At 29.2% G+C, this 9,379-nt stretch overlaps 2 protein-coding genes across 6 annotated transcripts; both read left to right on the top strand.

Moving 5' to 3' along the window:
• Nucleotides 1-249: 249 nt before the first annotated feature.
• Nucleotides 250-1,575, top strand: LOC108722368 (retinol dehydrogenase 11-like; the record flags this gene model as incomplete). The annotated part of the gene is made up of 3 exons (XM_018447438.1): nt 250-417; nt 569-785; nt 1,293-1,575. Coding segments are annotated over 3 exons (533 nt in total), but the record flags the coding sequence as incomplete, so codon positions are not given.
• Nucleotides 1,576-2,445: 870 nt separating this feature from the next.
• LOC108722405 (retinol dehydrogenase 12) lies at nt 2,446-9,239 on the top strand. Of its 5 annotated transcripts, none has more exons than XM_018447499.1 (7): nt 2,446-2,526; nt 3,690-3,853; nt 7,593-7,674; nt 7,826-8,133; nt 8,486-8,605; nt 8,752-8,968; nt 9,071-9,239. In XM_018447499.1, the coding sequence occupies exons 2-7, from the start codon at nt 3,733-3,735 to the stop codon at nt 9,216-9,218; spliced, it is 996 nt and encodes a 331-aa protein (XP_018303001.1). In that variant the 5' UTR covers nt 2,446-2,526; nt 3,690-3,732; the 3' UTR covers nt 9,219-9,239. The 5 variants fall into 5 exon arrangements, with proteins under 5 accessions (XP_018303001.1, XP_018303004.1, XP_018303003.1 ...); XM_018447502.1 differs by having other exon boundaries at nt 2,452-2,556; XM_018447501.1 differs by having other exon boundaries at nt 2,452-2,556; nt 3,656-3,853.
• Nucleotides 9,240-9,379: the final 140 nt, after the last annotated feature.

Genomic DNA, 9,379 nt, shown 5'->3' with positions numbered 1-9,379 from the left:
TTTAAAACTAAGAAATTTCTTTGGCAACAGTCGTTATTAAAGCTTTGAATAAAAGAGCGAGTTTATAGATAGTATCGTAAAGAATTCTTAAACATTAAGACTATATCAAATATAATTCATACAAGTAACTTGTGGCTATATATCTTATATAATTTTTTATTAAACATTTTGTATAGATATCGTTTTCATTAAACATGTTGTATAGATATCTTTTAAGAAACATTATCAATTTTTAAATTGTACGTCAAGATCAGAAGAGTCATTTCATTTCTGTTACACACAAATCTTCTATTACAGTTGCTAATATAGATTTCGATGATATTAATTTGGAAAGATCTTACGGACCGATTAAAAGTTATGCACAATCGAAATTGGCGAACATTTTGTTCACTAAGGAACTCGCTCGTAAATTAAAAGGTATGGTAGAAACACTGTATTCTTACAAATTATGTTAAATCACATTTACATAATATTTGACAATCATTAATTGATCATTAATGATTTGTTACATATTAAAAGAAAAATATACGTCCAAGATAAATCCTTACACAAAGATTTCGATTTTTAGAGGCAGATATTCATGGAATAAATGTATATTCTTTACATCCTGGTATGATTCCGACTGGACTATTCCGATATGGTGATAGGGTACTATTTCCAGGTTTTACTTTCTGTTGTAATATGTTTATGCGATTTTTTTATAAAAACGCTGAAGAAGGAGCGCAAACAACAATATATTGTTCCGTAGATGAAGAGATAGCCAATGAGACCGGACTTTATTATTCGTAAGAATATGTTATATATTATACAAAAAATTATTTTTATAAAGTAAATATAATAATTTTTAACTAAGAAGCGCCACTAACGGTCTGAACGTTAAGATGTTGAACTATTCTAAATTCATTTAAATGAATTAATTTCAGAAATTATAATTGCGTGCCGATATGGTTGTCGGACTTTCAACGCAATCAAATCTGAAATATTAATAATCCCCTCAAATTTTCCAAATTTTTATTACAGTTTTTAAGTTAGGAAATTTGGGAGGATTATTAATATTTCAGATTTGATTGCGTTGAAAGTCCGACAACCATATCGGCACGCAATTATAATTTTTGAAATTAATTCATTTAAATGAATTTAGAATAGTTCAACATCTCAACGTTCAGACCGTTAGTGGCACTTCTTAGTTTAAAGTATTGCAGTTAACATAAGCGGTCTTTCAATCTTATTATTGTAAATATAATAAATTCAATTCGCATTATATTTCTTTTTATCTCTTTGATTATCTTTAGGAATTGCGGTATTGCTACTCCATATCGAATGGCAAACAAGCATCAATACCCCGAAAAATTATGGGATATATCCTGTCGTCTCTTACATCTGAATCCAAACGAAGATTTTGTTACAATTTTAGAAACCGCTTCGCGACAAGTGCATTAAAAAGGTTTTTTTTTTTAAGAGAATCATTGTGAGAACTGTATAAATATCAAATTATTTGAAAAGTTCGCGTATAAAGATTTTTAAAAGATGGTATTGCAGCTCGCTCGAACATGTCGCATTTTATATCAAGGTACCCTGAGAGAAAAATCACAAAATTAGTGTTTGGTATTTGTAACTATAATTACGTATTAGTATAATTATATAATAATGTTATAATTTTAAATCTTCTGACAACTTTATATTTTGTTTATTTTGCATTGAAAATGACCCGATCGGGGTCGAAACGTTTGCATGTACATGTATGTAAGAAGTTTTATTAAAGATTCTTTGTTATAACTGGCTCATAGCCCATTCTTTTCACTTTTGTTTTAGTATAATTATGTTTATGACTACTATAGTATTAGTAATAATAACTATATGTATGGTTCTATCAACCAATATGTATAATTGGCCATTGAAAATGACTATAATTATAGTTATTATAACCATGGGAACGATTGAAATTACTATAAAAAATTATTCAAATAACTACAATTATATAGTCATTTTGGAGGTATAACCATATTATGGTTCATATAATCGGTAATGCTTGAAGAAAGCGAGTAATAATCACTGTAGCGAGAAAAATTTGATTTTATATTCACAAAACAGCTTCAAAGTACTCGAGACTGATATCTATTTCTAATGATGTTTGAAATCGAATCAATTACCGTTTTTTTTAGTTGCGGTGGAAATTAAAGATTACACATTTATTTAATTTTGGGATTTTGGGATCATTATTTGCGCGGTGAAGATCAAAATTTTTCGACAGCATTTTTTGCGACTAAGATTTTCAGTGCTAAGGTGCAATTGGCACAGCGAAAGATGCAACTGCTCACTACACATGTAATACTTATTACTTTTTACTCCGTTCGCTGGCAAGGTTTTAAGATTGTATGTGTACAATCGAGCTGGGAGTGGGATAGAATGTGCTATATCAGCTAGTATATAAGAAACACTTCATAGACTTCAAGTAGCATATAAGAATATACGAGCGTGTAACAAACAACACGGAACAATATCGAAGCACTTTCTATGAAATTGATAGTGAATATAGCACTTTCTGTGAAATTGATAGTGAGTAATTTCCTATAAAAATAATCAACTGATAACACATCATAAGGTAAACATACGGAATGACGCCACTGATCCAAATACCGCCATTTTAATCTACTTTATACACGCAAATACAACGTAGTGAAAGTGTTTATAAATTTTTAGAAAGAGATTGTGAAAGTGTGTGAAATGGTTCCGCTAAAATAAGTATAAGAAAATATAATCTGGTTTTTCGTGAAAAGCAGTTGCACAATCTCACGTCGAGAATGTATCACTTCTAGCTATTCGTGATTGAATTTGTGCTTAAATAACTACTATATCAAGGTAATCTATAAAGTGATAAATGTGGTATTTTCGCTAATACAAAGTATTTCGTTGTGTATTACCCACATTAATATGTTTAAAAAATAACAAAAAAATGTAACACAATTATACGATATAACACTTTAATACAAATTAGTAAGAAATTAATATAATAACGATGGTTAGATCAACAACAAATTACTGCTTAGTAATTAGTTTTTGATAATTCGGGTTACGAGCCGAAGCTGAGTGTTCAGGTATTATTAACGAATCTTATGAAAAACAAATGTTACAACAAATCAAACTTCAACTAACAAAGACTTCTTATAAATCAAAAGAAATTGGAAAGAATAAGGGCAATAGGAGTCAGGCGCAGAAAATGTCGCACAAATAATACACCCATAAAGCGCAAAACTTCTTTATTCTACTAAACGTGCTTAAAACAGATCAAGATATGTGTTATGTGGAATTGTTTGGAATGGATTCCGTTTGGAATTATTCAATTATTTCCTAGATTTCTATTATGTTTTCTAGAGAAAATGGAACAATTCCGGTTGGAATCTATTCCGATTTGTTCCATGATAGACCTCCTGATAAAGTGGCGTTATTCAGTGGATATTAGTGGCGTAAATCGGAACATCACACAGTGGACGTAATTTAGTGGACGTAATTTAGTACATTTGCAGTACACGTTTAATTCTTTTGTATATTTAAGTAACTTTGCTTATTTTCAATTTTTATATGTGATTTCATTAATTTACAGTATCAACTTTAAATAAAATATATAGTTTTATATAATACTATGTTACTTTTTCAGGAATAACCTTTACAATATTAGTATTTGCTTACAGTGACGTCATTTCGTATATTTACCTTAAATAAACACTATAAAAAATGTTGTGGTTTCTCAATAAAATGTGTACGAGCAAAGCACGTCTTGTGGGCAAAATTGTTGTGATAACGGGAGCAAATAGTGGTATCGGCAGAGAGACTGCTAGGGATTTATACGCGAGAGGTGATATTTTATAATTTAAATTATTCTAAACTTTGAAATTCAAGTACATGGGTAGACCATTAAAATAATAATGTAGGATGGTCAAATCGAATGCCAAAATTTTTTTGCAGCATTGCACTCATCACGCTTGAGTTTTCTACATAATTATTTTGATGGTCCACCAAAATTAATTTTAATATCTGTATATCTACCTAAATTCTTACGCTTCAAATAAAATCGTCGTGCAAGTGTTACTTATATGAATAAATGCATAAATGAAATATTAATTTGTTATTGGTTAAAGTGATAATTCTCTTTACAATGATAATTTCAAACTGTATATTACATTGTCCGACAAAATTTGATTTTTTTTCTTATCTCTGGCATGCGGAGTACCATTTTTTGAAGATTTTTGGCTGCCAGATTTGAATCCAAGGTCGATAAATTCTATTACATCACATTTCTGTCCTGATTTTAAATTGTGGCTGTGTTCCAAAACTGCCAGTACTGAAAATCTATAGTTACCACCTGCACTACAGATTTTCATTATAGGCAGTAACTTTTGGAACACAGCCATCAATACAAGCAAAAAATAACGATTTTGCCATATTTAAACCGTTTTACGGTTTAGTTTCAGTTTGCCAATTTTATGACAGTATCTTAAAATGCTATCTTTTACATTCAAAATGAGTTTTTTCGTTTCTGTACGATTTTTTATGAACAAGTTACGTAGGTTTGAAGTTAAGATGGAATCACACGATGCTAAATTTCTTAAATGATAAACATACATGCACACATGCATGCTGTTATGCTTGCTTTGTTGCATAGTCTGACGCAGTGGCAGATTCTGACTTGCGCTATCATTGGTAATGCGTGGTGGGGGAAAAGTGGAGGTAGTTTTCGATAGCTGTAGCTATCGACAACCACCCCCACTCTTCCCCCACCACACAGAGAGAAAAATGTTTGATATTTGTAACTATAATTATATATTACTATAATTATGATTATTACTGCTATAATAATAATAACAGTAACTATATATATAGTTCCAGCAACAAATGTATATAATTGGCAACCTAAAATGACTATAATTATAGTTGTTATAACCATAAAATAGTTGAAATTCCCATAAAAATGGTTCAAGTGACTATAATTTTATAGTTATATTTTGGGACAACCATATTTTTTATGAACGACACTAGTCTGAAATCGTTACTAAGTTTTGACCTGTGTCTTTTGTTATATTTAAAAAGATCAGCTGATCTATGTAGCCTTTTATTGTAAAAAATTAAGAATTTGACTCTTTGTTATAGCAAAAATAAAGAGTTTGGTTCTTTATTGTAAAAAATAAAAAAAGAAAATTAGCTCTTAAAATACCGTAACACAAATATTTTACTTTATTTAAGACTGCCTTAATTACAGACTTAAGCAGTCGTAAACTAATCATAATAAAGCCTTATTAGTATCTTAAAATATTACTTAAGAATACTAGCCAAGGATTAGGTACAAGTGGACAAGGACACAGCGCGTGCCCTAAATGCCATATAAATCAGAGTACTCGTTAACTTTAATCCATTCGCCTGCAAAAACTATTTGTCAGACGCAATATTGCAAAAGGAAAAAGTTGATTCTTTTTAGCATGAAATATCACGTCTTTTACTTCGCGGGTGCGAATTTTGGAACACCCTGTATAATCACCATTTACGGTAAATTTTCTTATTAATTCATTTTCTATATCTATTTCTTTGCAAAAAAATCCAACGTTCAATAAAAAGAAAAAGTTTCTGATGTAACTTTTTACAACAAAACGATTAGCTGGAGTGACAAAAAATGACTATAGCACTTAGAATAGACAGATTATTTTGTATAAATATCTAATGTAGTCATTTGTTAAGTCAGAATCATTACTTTTCGTTGAAAGGTTGAATAGGTTGAAAGATCTTTATAAAAATATCTCGTGTGTGATCTAAGCACTGTAGCCACTTTTGCCACTCTTGGTAATTGATTTGAAAATCGGTTTAATAAGTTGAAAAATTATATCTTTTTCGCAAAGAGATATACAGAAAATGAATTAATAAGAGATAATTGATTAACAAGGGAAATTTCACAAGTGTCCGGAACCCATTTGATTCTCCATGGAACATGTTATTAATCACGAAAATCTAAGAGAAACGTCTTTTTTTATGCCCTAACTCATGTTTAAGGGGCGAAACGCTCCTTTGAAAAAAAAACGCTATTTTTCTTTCGAGGCAAATATCGTCGGAAATATTAACGATAGAAAGAAATTTTTTAAACAAAAGTTGTACGGTTTCAAGAGTACTTCAATGTTGTGAAGAAAAAAATTGTTTTAATTTTTTTGTTTAATTTTTAATAATAAATTAATTGTTAACAATAAATTAATGGTTAAAATTAATTGTTAAAATTTAAATTAATTAACAATAAATTAAAAAGAATTTTTTTCAAAAAAATGTTGTAAAGAAAAGAAATTTTTAATTTTTTTGTTAACAATTAAACAAAAAAATTAAAAGAATTTTCGTCACAACATTGAAGTACTCTTCAAACCGTACAACTTTTGTTGAAAAAATTTTTTTCTCTCGTTTATACTTCCGACGATATTCGCCTCGAAAGAAAAATACCGTTTTTTTTCAAAGGGGTGCTTCACCCAGTAGTGTCAGATTTTGGCTATTATACGTGAGTTGAGGCACGTATAAAAAATGCGTGTCTCTTAAATTTTCGTGTTTAACAACGTATTTCACGGAGAATCAAATTGGTTCCGGACAGTTGTGAAACTTCCCGTGTAAGTTATTTTTATTATTACCGCGTATCTTCACCGACTTCATGTGTCAGACGGTGATAACTTCAAACCCACGTAACTTGGTCATAAGAAATAGTACAAAAACAAAAAGAAATTCATTGTGACGATAAAAAACAGCATTTAAGACAGTATATGTAGACAAATTTGACAAAAAAAATAAACAATTTCCTTAACAATACTTCCTCCGCAATACCATTTTAAATATAGCCAAAATCGTCATTTTTCGTTTATATTATATTATTATCCCAATTTTCGGAAATATGACGTGATAGGCAAATTTTGAGAACAGCATCGTTTTCAACGACAAAAAATACTTCGGAAACCATACTTCGCAAGCCAAAGACAAAATCAGTGTTATTGTTATATAATCATATACTAGTAGGATTTTATATGTATAACAATATTTTAGAAATACTATATTCATGTCTTTACTGGAATCAGAGGCTTTTATGATTATTCTTAATTTAGAATTTCATAATTTTTTTTCACATACTTTAAAAGTATTACATTGTTTGAAAAGTTTGTAGAGAGATTTTTAAAAGATGGTATTGCAGCTCACGTAAAACATATGGCGTTCTACATCAAATTATGTTTTGGACATTCTGAAAGATGATATTTCAACTTATATGTTACGGCAACGTTTGCGTAAATTCGTTCAATATTGCTTATTTCGTATGATTTTGTAAATGGCTGAAAATAAAGTGCATTTTTATTACATCTAAGTTATATCTACTTTATTTACAAAACATCACAAATGCTGTTTTCAATTGACAAGAAAGATTTGTGTAAAACTTTTTTATATTGTTACAAACACGTAATACATCCTTAAATATTATTAAAATGATTTTTCAATATAATTTACCATTAAAGTGCCTACAAACTTTTAGAAAAATATAAAAAATATGATTTCTTAACAATATTCATATAAATAACATGTATATTTAGGCGCTAGAGTAATTCTGGCTTGTAGAAATATGGAAATGGCAAACAAAGCAGTTGAAGATATAAGAAATAATCCACCTTCGAGGTAAATAGATAAACTTATAACATAAGAATCAATTAAGTTTACTATAGGCTCTTGATTTTCCCTTTCACTCTCTTCATTAAATAAAATTTATCTTAATTAAATATTTATATGTTAAAAAAAATGACATTTGTAATTTTATGGCTGTTTTTAGATTCAACAAAGATGAATATAAAAATAACGCGGGTGAACTTGCGATTTATTCTCTGGATCTAAGTAGCTTGAAGAGCGTAAGGGATTGCGCAAAAAATTTGCTGACGAACGAAGCAGCGATTCACATACTTATAAATAATGCGGGTGTGGCTGCTTATCCATCATACGAGAAAACAGAGGACGGAAATGAAACGACATTACAAGTCAACCATCTTGGTCATTTTCTTTTGACACTTTTGCTGTTGCCAAAAATGCAAAAATCTTCTCCTAACTGCAGAATAGTCAATGTCTCGTCAATTGCACATCTTAGTACGTAAATCGTGATAAACTTTAACTTAATTAAACTGATTTTTGTTTACGAGTACTCATTTAAAACTAAGAAATTTGTTTGACAACAATATTAAAACTATGAATAAAAAAGCGAATTTATAGATAGTGTCGTAAAGAATTCTCAAACATTAAGACTATATCAAATATAATTCATACAAGTAACTTGTGGCTACATATCTTATATAATTTTTTATTAAACATTTTGTATAAATATCGTTTTCATTAAACATGTTGTATAGATATCTTTTAAGAAACATTATCAATTTTTAAATTGTACGTCAAGATCAGAAGAGTCATTTCATTTCTGTTACACACAAATCTTCTATTACAGTTGCTAATATAGATTTCGATGATATTAATTTGGAAAGATCTTACGGACCGATTAAAAGTTATGCACAATCGAAATTGGCGAACATTTTGTTCACTAAGGAACTCGCTCGTAAATTAAAAGGTATGGTAGAAACACTGTATTCTTACAAATTATGTTAAATCACATTTACATAATATTTGACAATCATTAATTGATCATTAATGATTTGTTACATATTAAAAGAAAAATATACGTCCAAACCCTTACACAAAGATTTCGATTTTTAGAGGCAGATATTCATGGGATAAATGTATATTCTTTACATCCTGGTATGATTCCGACTAGACTATTCCGATATGGTGATAGGGTACTATTTCCAGGTTTTACTTTCTGTTGTAATATGTTTATGCGATTTTTTTATAAAAACGCTGAAGAAGGAGCGCAAACAACAATATATTGTTCCATAGATGAAGAGGTAGCCAATGAGACCGGACTTTATTATTCGTAAGAATATGTTATATATTATACAAAAAATTATTTTTATAAAGTAAATATAATAAATTCAATTCGCACTATATTTCTTTTTATCTCTTTTTTTATCTTTAGGAATTGCGGTATTGCCACTTCATATCGAATGGCAAACAAGCATCAATACCCCGAAAAATTATGGGATGTATCATGTCGTCTTTTACATCTGAATCCAGAAAAAGATTTTACTACAATTTTAGAAACTGTTTCCCGTCAAATGCATTAAAAAAGTCCTTTATTCTCAAGAGAATCGTTGACAAAATTTTTAATAAATAATATATTTATAATAATAGTACTATATGTTTATTTAATCTTTAGAGGAAAGGTGGTATTATGGCAACCCAGTTACGTTTTACACAATAACTTTGTTAATAATCAATATTTAAG

The sequence above is a fragment of the Mycetomoellerius zeteki genome, unplaced genomic scaffold, assembly GCF_001594055.1.
Source record: "Mycetomoellerius zeteki isolate Tzet28-1 unplaced genomic scaffold, Tzet1.0 scaffold202, whole genome shotgun sequence".
Classification (NCBI taxonomy): domain Eukaryota; kingdom Metazoa; phylum Arthropoda; class Insecta; order Hymenoptera; family Formicidae; genus Mycetomoellerius; species Mycetomoellerius zeteki.
Note: the sequence above shows the minus strand (reverse complement) of the source record. Positions and strands in the feature narration are given on the sequence as shown.

What these genes read in the sequence shown, in the direction of transcription:
- LOC108722405 (XM_018447499.1), top strand. Translation starts at nt 3,733, where the DNA reads ATGTTGTGGTTTCTCAATAAAATGTGTACGAGCAAAGCACGTCTTGTG. An exon ending in TAGGGATTTATACGCGAGAG is followed by an intron (nt 3,854 to 7,592) that starts GTGATATTTTAT and finishes ATGTATATTTAG; the next exon opens with GCGCTAGAGTAATTCTGGCT. An exon ending in AGAAATAATCCACCTTCGAG is followed by an intron (nt 7,675 to 7,825) that starts GTAAATAGATAA and finishes GGCTGTTTTTAG; the next exon opens with ATTCAACAAAGATGAATATA.